The sequence below is a fragment of the Chelonoidis abingdonii genome, chromosome 3, assembly GCF_003597395.2.
Source record: "Chelonoidis abingdonii isolate Lonesome George chromosome 3, CheloAbing_2.0, whole genome shotgun sequence".
NCBI lineage: Eukaryota > Metazoa > Chordata > Testudines > Testudinidae > Chelonoidis > Chelonoidis abingdonii.
In genome coordinates, this window is record NC_133771.1 from 41,773,182 (window position 1) to 41,789,830 (window position 16,649).

General features: G+C 39.2%; 1 protein-coding gene across 6 annotated transcripts in view; it reads left to right on the forward strand.

Moving 5' to 3' along the window:
- DLGAP2 (DLG associated protein 2) overlaps positions 1-16,649 on the forward strand; it is a 698,632-nt gene that overhangs the window by 626,732 nt on the left and 55,251 nt on the right. For all 6 annotated transcript variants that reach the window (XM_032798258.2, XM_032798257.2, XM_032798259.2 and 3 more), the window contains one exon: positions 1,950-2,169. In XM_032798258.2, the coding sequence (XP_032654149.1) occupies positions 1,950-2,169 (220 nt within the window). The remainder of the gene's footprint in view (positions 1-1,949; positions 2,170-16,649) is intronic.

Consider the following 16,649-nt stretch of genomic DNA (forward strand, 5'->3'; position numbering starts at 1 on the left):
TTTCTTAGCTGAATTTTCCTCTGCAGTCTAAGCTTATTTTTTATGATTTTTTGCTCTTATTTCTTAACTTAGTACACTTTGCCTGCACAACTATACTCTCTAAATTCAGTCCTTCAAGGTTGGCTGCCTTTTACTTTGTTTTTTTTTTAAAAAACTTTTTCAGAATCTTTTCAATTTAGTTTGTTTCCTCCTCTTACAACTTTGATTTGCTTTTTGTGCTTTTAGCATTCATTTTTCAAAGCAGTACATTTTGTTTGTAACATTTTAGCCACTAGAAACAATCCTTGTAAAGAAAGCTTCATCTGGGCTTTCTTTGCATTAATATAAACACAAACAGACACTATTTTTATGGCTGTCAATGGGTCCTGTTTTTTGAAAATGTCAGTGACATTCAGTAGACCTCTGCTGTGCTCTGCCAAACATTCTTTTAAAAAAAATCGAATACCACTCCCTGGAGTTCCTTTTTCACCTGGATCCAGTCTCCCTCTAATCTTTCTCTGGGGAGTCTATAGGGTCCTCCCTTAGATTTAATCCACTTCTCCAGCCTGATGCTAACTTCCTCATATTTAAACCCTTAAACCCTACCAATGCCATTTCTCTTAATGCTAGGTTAGGACCCTAATACTAAGGATATATATGTTACTAGCTCCAGAGGAGCAGATCCAAGTCACGGCACCACTATGTTAGGATTCCTCTGAGTTCTCTTCCACGTGGTTCCCCAAAAATTGAGTCCAACTCAGTCTTGGAAGTGTGGTTCCTTTATTTGGCATGCATCAAAGCTATGCTGAGTTGATCCAACTCAACCATAAGGGGTGGATATTGGGCATACCACACATCCAAAGTCACCCGAAACCTCCCTTCTTTTATATATGTTTACACATCACATTACGTTCACTAGACATTCCATCATGTGTTTGGGGTTTGAGTTAGTTACTTTATAGAAACCAACCCTGCCCTATGCACCGTCCATGTACCGCTTACTGTTTACCTCATCTTTATGTTCCCAACTGATCTTATCCATTGTTATCTTGTCCATTGTAAATGGTTTCCTTGGTGTTCCCTAGCTAAATACAGACATTCTGTTTCCAGCCTGCTGGTCCATTTACCTCTCTAATACTGTCTCTAAAGACAAAAAATAAGGCCCCACCCATGTTCAATTACTCATGGACCAGGTACTGATTTTTGTTGACAATTTTTAATAAAAAAGGTTCAGAGTGTGGTGTTAGCTCTCAGTCACATACAGACACTTCACCATCCCAATCGAGGACAACTTATACAGCTGCAGATGCACCTGTGCTGTTGCAATGCAAGTGGCAAGTGATTCTTTTCTTCTGTCACTTTGGGCTTAAATCGTGGCACTGGGTGACATAGATACTTCCTGGCGCTCCCTCATAGCAAGGGGGAAAGAACAATCTGCAATATCCCCTTTAAAGGGCACTGCACACTCACACCTTTGTGGCCAGGAAATTTGTTGAGTTGTGCACAGAAGGCACTACTCAGCCACTTCTCCACTTTGCTTCAGCCTAGAGTAAATATAACTCAGAGTCTGAAAATTCAGACTAGTTTGATTCAGTGTCTCAGTTAGAAGACCAGATACAATTAAATGGTATTGAATGGTTCTTGACTCTCCAGTTGTGATAGTGGAAAGATTTCCTAATCAGTGTATAGAGATATTGGATTTATCTGTTAGTGTTCTTCATATTTATTAAACATAAATATACCAAATGGAAACTAATGATGGTCATCTAAAAGTCATTGCATGGTAGATACTATTTATGGCTAATGTGAAGTGCTAAAATGTGAATGTGTTCAGAAGGGTTTCCTAATCTTTAATTATTTGCTAAACAGTTCTTCATCAATGCACAGGTGTCCACTTGAGAGATGTTGAAGCCGTGATGATCACAAACAAAGCAAGTCAAAAATCAAATGCATTGTTGTTATTTATTCAGATGAGTGAAGCAGAGGTCAATGGGCAATTTGAGTCGGTGTGTGAATCAGTGTTTAGCGAAGTTGAAGCTCAGGCAATGGATGCCCTTGACCTCCCTGGATGCTTCCGAACAAGAAGCCACAGTTACCTGCGGGCCATTCAGGCAGGTTACTCCCAAGATGATGAATGTATCCCTGCTATGGGATCTTCCAACATCACCTCAACTATCAGGTCAACAACAGGTAAGAAAATCTATGCTGGCCTCTTTCACATGTAAAGAAAATCAGGATGGAAAATTGTGCATGAGACTGAAAGCCTCTTTTTCCTGTGTAATTATCATAATTGATATTGTCTTTTATATTGATATAGGACATTGAGAATCAGGCCTTCCTTTAATATTGTACTATAGTGCCTGCATGTCTGAATGTGTAGTTATGAATAATTTCATTTTTATTAGAACTTGTAAGTGGGTCTGGAATATAATGGGCCTGAATTTCAGCCTAGACTTAACTTCACCTGCTTTGCTCGCCTGCACAGTTTTGCAAGTGCAAATAATTGCAGGCAAAAAATGGTATTACTTAGATATTTAAATAACTGATTGCACCTGCCTATCTTGAAGTTAAACATCTAAAAGAGATCAGTTACATTCATACTCACTTGGGCCCTTAAATTGCAGGTGCAAAAAGGGAAGATGAGGTTTAAATATCTGGTCCAAACTCTTAGGGGTAGGGCAGGATGTAACTCACCTAACTTTGGAAAAAGAGTATGACGGATGATCAAATACTATGGCATATTTCACATATCTTCACTGTTACTCATCACTAATCATTATTATTCCACTCATTTTTAGGATTCTTTCACACCTTTAGAGCAACTTTTTTCTCTTTTAAGTTGCTTAACAGAGATTAATTTTATTTTATTATTATTTTTAACTGTCATTTATAGAGAAAGGTGAGCAAAAAGTGTACAGATAAGTCAGAAAACTAAATGGAATCCATTATAACATTTGTGAAGTTATCCAAATCTATTTTTACATTCCCAAATATATTCCATCGTATTCAGTGATACTGCCCTATCCTCATATTCCTGAAATGAGATGCCACATTCTTAGAAAGTAAAAATATAGCCCAAACAAAAAATGATACAAGCCTGCTTAAATTGATTTTTGACGTATTTACTATACAGCAGAGCAGTAGGAGCTTTTGAGCAGAAATCAATTGTTGTCTTTCAATATCATTGGCATATAGTGCTACCAAGAGCATTGTATGTTATTTTATCTTTAGTGTAACATTTTATACAACACAGCTTAATGGGGATATTATAAGCAGCTCCTAAAATACAAATAGTCATTGTTACTTCCCTCCCCGCATGGATACCACACTTCCATCCCATGTTTAGAAGCTTTAATAGCTCTGTCATCAAGGGATAAAATATATAAAGCAATAAAACTTTTAATAGCCACCAATGGGACTACATTTTTCCCAGTTGTAGTATAGCACTGTATGATGAATATGAAGATACTGTTGCATGGACTGAGGCCAAAGCAGTCAAATTTGGGTGCCTAAATATGGATTTTGGTACCTAACTTTAGGCACTAAAGTTAGAATATTTCTAGATCCAACTTAGAAGACAAGCTGGTTGACTTATCTACCTGAGATACTGTGACTTTGCATTGCAGCTTAAACATAGCCTTCCCATTCAGGAGATCACTTTCTTTTTCCTGGAGTCATAAAATTGAATAGAATATGATACATTTGGCAAAATCATCAGATAGACAATAAATATGACTGCATCACATTGTTCTTTCCTCATGAAAAATGCTATACATTGATTAGCAGTCTGCTGGTTAAATGATGTGGTTTTGAAAACTCTAACCTTCATTTCAAGCATGATTTCCTTCTTATTTCTGAAATGATTTATCAGATAGATTTTGTTGCCTAAATATGTAATATTTCTTATTTGTCAAGGTCAGGGAATAGTGACACCGTAGCAAAAGAAGGACTATAGGAAAAATGGTAATTAGAAAAGGGGCCCTAAACAGAACTCTGGTTCCAAACACCATAGACTTTAGTGGGTTTTGAATCTGGATCTGTGTTCAGATTTTTCAGTTTGTGACATTCTCTAATCAAAAATATTACCCCTGTGCCACTGAACAAGTTTGTTCTTAACTTTTATGGGGTTACTGATGTAAGACAAATACTCAAATCAGAAATATTTATTAGATTTGCAAGGGAGAGCACTGGTTATGTGGTTAAATATTAATTGAAATTTCCAGTTTTCAAACAAGTCATTAGCTATAAAACCATGGAATAACTATTTCATGTTTCTGTCTTCAGCATTTAGCAGGTTAGAGTCAGATGCTTTATTTCATATTATTGCTACATTTCAAATAACCCCTTACTTTCTCCCTTACTTACCTGAAAATTGTAAAAGAAGTTATTGGATACAATACGGTATAAGAGGCTGGATGATATTTAACATGCCCATAGGCTTCTTTCAAATAAAAGCTACAAAGGTCAAAGTTCCATTTCAACCTTCAGTGCAAATTCAACCTTCTGAATCTTTAGGGTTTTTTTTCCCACTGCTGATGTTATAAGCCCTTCTTGGCAAAGTCATTAAAGCCATTTCTTAGAAAATTAACAGGAAACACAATTTCATTATTAGTTGAAACATTAGTGATAAGAGGTTGGCTGCCTTTTATCAGTGTTGTAAAGAAATGAAATTGTAGCACAGACTAGAATTTGTAGCACTAGACTAATCTAAAAGATTTAATAGTGTAAGAGAAAAATGTAAATCAGAAGCAGAAAAAGTATAATATTTCATTTCTGAATTTAATTATGGAACTATCTATTTTGAATGTACATTTATATATATAGTATATTTATCAAGCTTAGTTTGTTAAAAGATGTTTACATATGTCAATAGACACATAGGTTTTATTCAGAATGGCAGGAAAGCTACAGTTTTATTCAATAGTATGTGGGACATATTTGCTCATCCCATTAGAAGCATTAGGGTGTCCTCATAACATTTGGAAAGGGGGTTACCATAGTCATCTGTTCCAATATTTAAACCACTTTCCAGGGACATATGTGATCCCAGGACATGCTCTCGAGTGCTGATGACTACTGTGGGCTAGCTTTTGTGCCAGTAAACTGGGCTATCCACTGGACGAATCGCTATCCATCCTTGTTTGTCAGATTGATTTTTTTCTTCTGTGGGAGGAAGCAAAACTCTCTCCTAACCTCAGCAAGGTTGGAAAACAGGGTTCTTTTTTGCCATACCACCTAAACAGTGAACTCAGGCTACTTATTTGGTAGAATTCAAAATGATGTAATCTTACTCCAAGAAAGGAAACATCAGATTAGCGATGAATGTGAACCTGGAGACTCAAGGACAGTACCTGTAGTTTTGGCCTTATCTAAATCGGGAAGAAGTCAATGCCCCACTCATTCTTATGGTCCAGTAAGAATAAGTGACAGTGACCCCAAAGCAGTCCACATTATTGGATGCGAATGGTAACTCCCACTCCTCTGTGTGACGCTTGCCAAGACTAACTATGCTTCACTGTGGTTAAGAACTTTCTGTCCATCTTCTATAGAACAGCCAGAAGTTGGGAGTGGGTGAGAGGGGATGGATCACTTGATGATCACCTATTTTGTTCATTCCCTCTGAGGCATCTGACATTGACCACTGTCAGCAGACAGAATACTAGGCTAGACGGACCTTTGGTCTGACCCAGTATGGCTGTTCTTATGTTTTTATGTTCCATTGGTTTGTTAAGGGGATAATGTGTAACCTTTCTGCCAAGTGGTGTCAGTAGCAGGAAGGGCTGAGTTCAATTTTTAAACAAAGCCAGCTCAAGGCCCCACACAGAAATCTGGGAAAACTAAACAATACCCTTGGACACTCGTGATAGGCATTACTTCCCCACTCACAAGCATTGAGTCTGGGTATAACAAAGGGGAGCATTATGAAGGGGAGCATTAATGCTGGGTTGTCTAGCATTAATCTGGGAAAACAATGACTCGGCAGTATGCAGACAATAAGTAAAACACTTGCCCCATTGCATCTTGGGCAACACTTTGCCTCAGTTTCCCATCTTGTGGTGTGAAAGTTCAGTGGACAAATGTCCCTTTAACATTCCACTCCCCACTGTTGCACCCCACTGACAGATCAATGTAAACTGAACAAGTACATCAAATGGTGACCCTAGCATTCATATTCCCATCTCTAAGGCAAGCAGGGTGTCTGCTGCTCCCTGTTTGCCATTCAGTAGTGTTCTGGGTGTGTTCTGCCCACTGAAGGTTTGGATAGAGGGTTTGCGTGTGTGTGTGTGTGAGAGAGAGAGAGAGAAAGAGAAACATGATTTGACCCTAATGCCTTAATAGAAAAAAATCCCCAGATAATTAGTTAAAATAAAACCAAAAGAGAAGAAAATAAACTTGCATTCAAACAGAGCTCACCTGCATAGTAATCCTTTTACTGTGTGCCCTGAAGCTCATTAAACTGGTCTTGGAGCACTACCAAAGGGAATGAGGTCCGAAGCCAGGGACTCAAATGAAAAAAGACCCAACTCCGGCCTCTGAGAATTTTACCAAAGGAATGAATAGCAAGTGCACTGCAGTTGATCTTCACTGAGCCACTGAGATGTAAGGTGAGAGGCTGTGTCTCAGACAGGAATCCCAGACCCATTTATGTTTTAATAGCTAGAGATAAGGGTTATATTGGTATAGCAGAAAACTCTTGCTCTAGAGGGTGGTAAAGTGACCAATACCCCAGTTCTGGAACTTGTAAAGGACCCTGTTCCTTGGAATCAGTCACATAATTTGAATCAGTATTTGACCTCTTTCTGTCAGCTGGTAGCTGGGAGAATTTATGGAGTAGCAAATAGCCACTGATGAATAGTGGGAAATTGGTTTAGTTAAATGAACCTATCTCAGCTAGTTGCACTCAGACTAGTAAAGGGTACAGTAAATAGAATTCCATATTTATTAAACTATTGAGCTGTAATTCCAAACCCAATTGGTCACATAGCATGAGATAGTTTTCAGTTATAGCTAGGGCCCTACCAAATTCATGGCCATGAAAAACGTGTCATGGACCATTAAATCTGGTCTTCCCCTGTTACATCTGGCCTTTTGTGTGCTTTTACCCTATACCAAGAATAGGCAACCTGTGGCACTCATACTGCCCGAGTCCTGGCCACCAGTCCGGGGGGCTCTGCATTTTAATTTATTTTTAAATGAAGCTTCTTAAATATTTTAAAAACCTTATTTACTTACAATAACAAATATTTAGTAAATAGAAGACTTAGAAAAAGATCTTCTAAAATGTAAAGATTTTACTGGCATGCAAAACCTTAAATCGAGTGAATAAATGAAGACTTGGCACACCACTTCTGAAAAGGTTGCCAACCCTGCTCTTACTATACTAGATTCCACAGAGGGACTAACGTCCAATTTCGAGGTTCTGACCTAAAAAGTGCGTAGCAGAGGGGTTCGCAAGCCTATTTAGAGTGGTCACGTATGCCATCCTTACTTCTGTGCTGCCTTCAGAACTGAGTAGCCGGAAGGCGACTGTTAGCTGGTTGCCAGCTCGGAAGGCAGCTTCCCTGCACGCAGACACGAAGAGTGGCAAGACCGATACGTACCATCCTATTGCTGTGCTGCGCCTTCAGAGCTGGGGCCAGGAGTGACGGTGTTGATTTGAGGGCAGACTCTGCAGCGATCAGCACAAATGTAAGGTAGCAGTACCACAACCCACCCTAACAAAACTGTGACGCGCCAGCCCCCCCCCCCCACAATTTTTTTTTGGGTCAGGACCCCTACAGTTACAACATCATGAAATTTCAGATTTAAATAGCTGAAATAATGAAATTTACTATTTTAAAAACCCTATGACCATGAAATTGACCAAAATGAACCAGGAATTTGGTAGGGCCCTAATTATAGCTCACTTCACCAGTCAATAATAAAATATCCTTGGACTTTCAGATTTCCTTTCTCTGGCTGAAAATTATTTTTAATTCTGTATTTTTAAAATTATCTCTAATAACTAGTTCCAAATGGGGAAGCTTGGAATATGATCTGTAGGTATTTAGTCACAGAAGTCCTGTTAATGATAATGAGACTTGTGAGGTTATGTTCCAACAGCCATGCTTCAGGACTCCCCTGATGTCCAATATTTCATTTAGCTGGTGAGCTGCAGTTCAGCACAGTGCCCGTGACTGAACCAGCAAGCATTCTTCTTGCCGTCTGAACCATAAAGATGAGTTACGCTTCTCCTTCAAGGCTATGGATGTACTGAATAGAGGGAAATGTATCAGGGGTGGGTGGAGCTATGCAATATAACCTCATGCAAAACTGCCCTGGCTACGATGCATTGATGGGTTCTATGCCCAAGAATTATCCTAATCTATTAAAAATATGCTCCTCCAATTGCTTAAAAATAAAAGGTTCTCTGACCAATACATAATTATTTTAATCTCTTAATGAAAAAAAGATATATGGATTGGGTCCAGACTGCTGCTTTGATCTTTTTTTAATCCAGTGCAGTTTGGCACATAAAGCCCAGCTATAGAGAGCAAACAAATGGGCTGAGTGCCACACACTGGTATCCAATGTTCCACACTTTGTCCCTACCCAAAGAACAGGAAATAAATGCAGTATCTGAGAGATTGCTGATAAATGTGGATTTGTAATGGCAACTACTGTATGTGTGCATTGAAACAAATATAAAGAATTTAATTAAAATAATATAGAGAAGGCTCTTCTCTAGATCATGATTTGCACAATGACTTTAATTACTGTCAGAGCCCCTGTTTAACATTCCTTTCTCTGTAGGACTCATAAAAGGTACCTGTAGCAGCATTTTTGGATTCTGACACCGTGCCAACATGTGTGCATGTACCATGAGAATAAATTATATATCAACACGCAGTGACCCTGATTCTACACTGAAATATTCACACATAATGTCCATTGCTCTCAGTATATATCTGAGGGTATCATTAGAGTCTAATTCTTTAAAATATACTAATGTCCTGATCCTATGAGGAGCTGAGTGCCTCAGGACTGCTCTTCTTTATGCAGGCAGCCAAAGTCTTTTCCAGCCACTGGGGATTCCTGGGCGCTCAAGGTCACCCTGCCCCCATGCAGTGAGGGGTAGGATCAGGTGGCATAGGCGCCATTATGGCATTTCTACATAACCTAGGGCTTCATCCATAGTGGATCACAAGCTAAATATGTGTCAACAGTATAATACTGTTGCAAACAAACCAAACCTGATTCTGGGATGTATTAGTAGGAGTGTTGTAAGCAAGACACAAGAAGTAATTCTTCTTCTCTACTCTCTGCTGATTGGGCCTCAGCTGGAGTATTGTGGCCAGTTCTGTGCGTCACATTTCGGGAAGGATGTGGACAAACTGGAGTCCAGAGAAGAGCAACCAAAATGATTAAAGGTCTAGAAAACATGACCTATGAGGGAGATTGAAAAATGAGTTTGTTTAGTCTGGAGAAGAGAACACAGAGGGTGAACATAATAGTTTTCAAAGTACATAAAAGGTTGTTACAGGGAGGAGGGAGATAAATTGTTCTCTTTAACCTTTGAGGATAGGATGAGAAGTAATGCACTTAAATTGAAGCAAGGGCAGTTTAGGTTGGATATTAGGAAAAAATTCCTAACTCTCAGGTGGTTAAGCACTGGAATAAAGTCACCAGGGCCTGATGAAATACATCCTAGAATACTCAAGGAGCAAATAGAGGAGGTATCTGAGCCTCTAGTGATTATCTTTGGAAAATCATGAGAGAAGGGAGAGATTCCAGAAGACTGGAAAAGGGCAAATATGGTGCCCATCTATAAAAAGGGAAATAAAAACAACCCAGGAAACTTACAGACCAGTTAGTTTAACTTCTGTGCCAGGGAAGATAATGGAGCAAGTAATTAAGGAAATCATTTGCAAACTCTTGGAAGGCGGTAAGGTGATAGGGAATAGCCAGCATGGATTTGTAAAGAACAAATCGTGTCAAACCAATCTGATAGCTTTCTTTGATAGGATAATGAGTCTTGTGGATAAGGGAGAAGCGGTGGATGTGGTATGCCTAGACTTTAGTAAGGCATTTGATACNGAAATACTTTCCTTACAATTGGTAATAGACAGTGGTCAATACCAATAGTAATAATAATCCCAGGAAGTGCAATTCTTAGTTACAATTGTCTCTTTTCCTTTCACAGAAGTTTAGGTAGCCTCTAAGGATAGAGCAAGAAGCAATGGGCTTAAACTGCAGCAAGGGAGATTTAGGTTGGAAATTAGGAAAAAGTTCCTAACTGTCAGGGTGGTTAAACACTGGAATAAATTGCCTAGGGAGGTTGTGGAATCTCCATCTCTGGAGATATTTAAGAGTAGGTTAGATAAATGTATATCAGGAATGGTCTAGACAGTATTTGGTCCTGCCATGAGGGCAGGGGACTGGACTCGATCACCTCTTGAGGTTCCGTCCAATCCTAGAGTCTATGAAAAATTGCCTAGGGAGGCTGTGGAATCTCTGTCATTGGAGATTTTTATGAGCAGGTTAGACAAACACCTGTTAGGGATGGTCTAGATAATACTTAGTTCTGCCATGAGTGCAGGGGACTGGACTAGATGACCTCTTGAGGTTCCTTCCAGTGTTATATTCTATAATTCCAAAAAATAAAATCATGCAAAGAAGGAACTTCACTGCTTGGGTGTTTGAATTCTGTTGGCTTGCTAGAGACTAGCCTTAGCACGTGTAAATTCCATCCCTTGTAAGTATTTAGTTCCATACTACCGACCATTCTGTCCTGTGTACAAGCTGGGAAAGACCCTGTATACTTTCACCAGTTGTTGTGTTCCTATAGCTTCCTTTTATATACCTTACAAAGCATGCAAGAACCTTCCTCCAGCTCTTTTACCCCTTTCAGGTTCCATCAGCAGTGATGAAAAACTCTTAGGGAGTCCTCCCTTAAGACCTGCAGCTACCCTGCCTCATTTTTTACAGAAATATATGCAGGGAGCCATAACATTGATATCTGAGTTGACATAAAAAGGTTCATGTGCTGGGTGTATAAAGTCTGTTTTGATTTCATTTTGTCCAGAGCCTCCTGCCAGTTCACATACAAATTTGTATGCACTTGGGCCCACATCCTCAGCTAGTGTAAATGAGCATAGCTGCATTGAAGTCCATTGGACATATTCCTGTTTACATCAACTGAAGATCTGGGCCCAATTATATAAAGTTATTAATAAGATGAGGGGTGAGATTCTCCTCTGCTCTGGATCCTTTACTTCATATAGAAGAGTTTGGATGCTATAAAGGTTTGGATGTATCCAGGTGGGGGTGGGGAATTCCTCTGGCTGAGGTACTGTAGAATACTGGTGTATGGCTGCTCCTGAGGACTCTGTCTCAAGCTCTGATGCAGGGTTTATGCCAGAAGTAGAGCTAAAAGCTGGAAGGGGATGACGGAGATAGAGCTGCAGTTCTAAACAGCACTGCAGCCCATAGGGTAGCCTGGACAGGCTGATATAACTTAGACAGACCTTCAATGTTGTCTAAATTACACCAGGGGGTCTCACAAACCCCCAGAACAGCCCACAATTACAATTATTAGGGCTATTCAGAAATGGTAGATACAAATATATCTCAAAACCTGTATCTACACAGATATATATATAGATATAAATACAACCCTATTTTGAATAACTCAACAATCAGAATTAGAAGAGTGTGTGTTTTTTCATTCTCTTCTTTTCAAAAACAGCTTAGTCATAAGGATGAAAGTAGAGGTGAAATCCTGGCTCCACTGGTTAAATTTCCATTGACTTCAGTAGGGCCAGGATTCTGCCCTAGGTATACAAGACCTAAACCCAGCAGTGTGCTATCTACAAAAGAGTCAGATGTTTGGTCTGAACACAGGACTGGAAGCTACTCTATTTTTGGCTTTGGTAGTGACTCTTTCTGTATCCTTGGTAAATGGATTTCCTCATCTATATACACAGGATATAATTATCCATCTCACTTGGGTATTGTGAGGTTTAGCTGTTTGTAAAGCCCTTTAAAATGAAAAGCATCATATAAAAACTAAACATTGTATTACTTTTATTATTAAAGTTGGTTTAGTAATTTATAATTATCATTAATCTAGGAGAACTGTTATCTTGCACCATCTTGTATAATTGCATGATACTTCTTTTAAGGTTGATGGATTATACCAGTGTTTCTCAGCTGTTTCAGGTTGGTGACTTCTTAGTGAAAGTCAAACATTTTCACAACCACCTATAAAAGTAAGAGTAAAAATAGATCAACAATCATAATGCTAACCCTGCGTGTCTCTTTAGAGGAGTTGACAGCATACTTGACCTTGAAGGATAAAGGTGTGTGGGAAGGTGGGGGGGCAAGATTTTCTTGGCTATAGATTGTAATAATACATTCAGTAGCCTTTGACTCCTCTGATTGTCTTTCATGACCCTCCTTGGGCCAGGGAGGGGGTTGAGAAACACTGAATTATACTAATATGGGGACTGATCCTACTTCACTTAAAGCCAGTGGCAAACTCCCATTGATTTTAATAGGAGCAGGATTACCCAGTACTTCCTTTTCCTCTTTGCTGTCCTTTGATAAGCAAATAACATATTTTCAATGCCTCTAATATATTTTTAAATGACGCATTATTAAATTCACATTTTCCCACCTCCTTCCTCCTGCTGAAAATCTAAGATCGTATTTTGTAGTGCAATTTAAATATTTTAGAAGAACAAAGAAATTGTCTAGAACAGTGAAACAGCTGTCAACACTACTTTGCTGTCTACAGGATGCTAAATTTTGGTTAGGCTATAATTTCTTGCTAATTAACTGATCTAAAATAGAACCCTTTGTAACTAGTCCATCAACGATTCCACAATGTTGGTGTTGCCCACATCTCTTTTAACTTTAGTACATGCTTACAGCGTGTGACCTTGATGTCTTGCTTGATTTACATTTCTGTTCTGAGACTAACATTAATTACACTGTCAAAATAGATCTTACCATCTATGTAGAATGGGCTGCCTTCAGAGCTCGATTCATCCAATATGGAGGCAATGATTTACACACTGAATTACTTGATTATTGTAATTCCTTTTATATTGTTCTCTTCAGGTTCTAATTAGGAGATTACTGTGTGTTAAAATGCTACTCTTAGACTTCAACATTTTCAAAATTTAGTGGTCACATTTCCCAGTTTATTTGTTTTATTGGTTTCCTGCTCGATATCACATAGATTCATCGATTTTACAGCTAGAAGGGTCTGTTGTGATCATCTAGTAAACCACAGACTTGTACCTAGTCATTTCTGCACCACGCTCAATGGCTTATAATTCATCTTAAGTATCATATGAACAATAAAGCTTTTGTATTGTCTCAAATGGATTCAATTCAGTGCTGAGATGTCAAGAATAGATGAGTTCATCACATGCTGCATTAAAAGTATCATTTGGTGTAAGATTTGTCCAGCAGCAGTGACCTGGTCTTTCAGAAAACTGTCCTATATTTTTTTAAATACAGACACAATAGACACTAACCTAGCCCATCTGTACTGCACACAGTGATAATGATAATTTGCCAGATCCTCTGCTGGTGCAAATCGGCCTAGCTCCACTGACTTCCTTGTCGGTGTCTTCACTGGAGCTACACCAATTTATGCCAGCTGAGGATCTGGCCCAATGTTTAATACTTTACAAGCAAATTCAAAACTATAGAAATATATAGGATTTGGTCCTATATATATATATTGGTCACTCAAAGGTAAATTGGTTGTCAGAGATCAGATTTAACTGATCACAAAATATAATGTTTAGAAATTGAGGATAGGAGTGCACATCTGTCACACATCTCATATATAATTAAGAATTGCCCACATATTACCACATTCTGGCACAATCCTTAAGATTAAGAAGCTGCAATTAGCCATGTGCTCAGTTTTTTTGACGGAGCTGTTTAGTTACAAAGAATTCTATCATGCCTTTGAGGCACTGGGCTTATGTGTGGGGTGGTACATACATGCTTCATCTCAGGGTATACCTATACGGCCATCAGAGGTGCAGATGCACCCAAGCTAGCTTTCATTTAGGTAACACAAGTACCAACAGTAGTGAAGCTGCAGCAACACAGACTTCAGTGTGAGCTAGCTGCCCAAAGAAGTACCCAGAATGCTGGGCGGATCGGTACAGCTCATGCTGAAGCCTGTGCTGCTGCAGTTTCAATGCTATTGGTACTTGTGCTAGCTAGAGTAAAGATAGTTTGGTTGTGCTGCAATCACATTGCCCCCAACTGCAGTATAGACATAACCTCAGAGACAGCTCACCTGGAGCATTCTGGCATGCAACAGAGCAAAGCAACTGCACTATGTATTCTTCTCTGCAGTCAACCAACTTTGCTGGTCCAGGGCAAGGGTTGCTGGTTGTGACTGGCTTCTGTAGGGAAGAGAGGAGATAGCCCCATGATCTCTTTCCCCATTCACAGCCATGCAGCAAATAATAATAATCTGGTCCAAAGTCCTGTCTGAAAACCTGCTGCGTAGAAATGTTAATGGGTAATATGTGGGCAATTCTTAATTATATATGAGATGTGTGACAGATGTGCACTCCTATCCTCCATTTCTAAACATTATATTTTGTGATCAGTTAAATCTGATCTCTGACAACCAATTCACCTTTGAGTGACCCATCAGGGAAAATGAATAGGAACTATTACAACACAGACAATGGCCCAACAACCAACTACGGAAAAAGCTATTTCACTTTAAGTATTTAGCCAGATTTCACTCTAGTCTGTGATAAAAACAGATACATAAAAGTTTTGGTAGAACTGTAGTGCAGGGAAAACAGAATAGTTCCCCAGGAAGTAGCAGCACACAAATGTGGAATATGGAAAGTAGAAAGAAATATTCTTTTTAAAGAGACAGAGAGAGAGACAAGAGAAGCTTCCTGGCAATAGGCAGGAGGGCATGCTACTGGGCCAAACTAGGGGCTTGACTACACCTACAGTGCTGCAGCAGTGCAACTGCTCCGCTGTAATGCTTAGTGAAGATGCTACCTAAACTAATAGGAGAGCTTCTCCCATTGGTGTGGGGACTACACCTCCCTGAGAGATGATAGCTATGTCAATGGGAGAGACCTTCCCATCAACATTTGCTTTCTACACTAGGGATTAGGTTGGTATAACTACGTCGCTCAAGGGGGTGGATTTTGCATACCTCTGAGCGACATAGTTATCCTGACATAAGTTGGTAGAGTAGTAAAAGCGTCAGATTTGATCTCTGGAAACATGTGACCATGTAAGCCTCTTTGTCCTGGAATGGTGATTAAGATAGCCAATCTGATTAGCTTTGGGAGAAAAGTAAAAATTTAACTATGATAAGAAAATCATTTATTTTTATTTAAAGTATACTCGTTCTTTGATTTCCAATATAACTTGTTTTTTAAAGAATTTGGTTGTAAGTTTGCAATATCCAATTCTACCCTAGAAGTAAAACACCCAGAAATATTCCGAAAGAGAAGGGCTCTGGAGTCTGGGGCACTCTGGTCCCAGGATAAGGACGAAAAGATCCTTTTCCAGGCGAACAAAAGGCAGAAGTGGGCACCCATGCAGGAAATGGCTAAGAAACCAAAGAGCAGAGCCAGTGGATAACAAGGATATATTCTCGAAGTCTGTTTTGCCACCACCCGTCATTTATACTTGTCCAATGTAAATGCAAAGTATCTGTGAAACACTGCCTTTCTGATTTGGTAGCATTTTACATTCACTTTGCACACATACTATTGATTTCACCAATTGCAAGTGTTGGGTCTCCTCCTATTCTGTGTCTGAAATAGTATTCTATAAATTACAAGTTCCCCTGCCATTTAACTTTCTTTGGCCCAAGTTAATTGACTGTCATGTACTTTTTGCTATCTGATCAGTTTTGATTTGAAATAATAATAATTTAATGGGGTAATTAAATTGGAAGGCAAGGAATGGGCATTGTAACGGTTATCTGCGGAGAAGTGCAAAAATGTATTTTCCTTTATTCAGATCATGAAAAATTCCTACAAATTGAAATATTTCCCTGAGATCTACACTAAGAGGACTCATTTTTGTTTGAGATGTTTTAGGATCCTCCCAGTTTCTTGTGGCTCTCCTTTTTAAATGCCCTACATCATGGTGACCTCCTTTTCCTCAGGAGCCCTTCAGCACTCACTGTCAGGTAGTGGGGAGGGTCACAGCAAAGTGAGGCATTTTTTTCCTTGTGGTACACACTGAGTACATACTGTTTCTGCATGTAAGAGGTACCAAGCTCAAGACTGTAAATGTGGATCCTGTGCATTACAAGTGCTATTAGACTGTCCGGCTAGCCCCAAGAGACTAATTTATGTTAACTTTTGCCCATTCCTTTAGTTGATCCATCTTTGTTTAAATAGCCCAAAGCCACATATGCATTATATCTAAACATTTCTAAAGCATCTCATTATTATTGAGCACAGAAATGTATTAATGATGCAGGAAAGAGGCCGCTGGCTAGAACTCACACTTCTACTTTCCTTTTGTCTATGTAAAATTGAAATCAACCTACGTTATAGCAGCAGAGAATCCTGTGGCACCTTATAGACTAACAGACGTTTTGGAGCGTGAGCTTTCGTGGGTGAATACCCACTTCGTCAGACGCAGGTAGTGGAAATTTCCAGGGG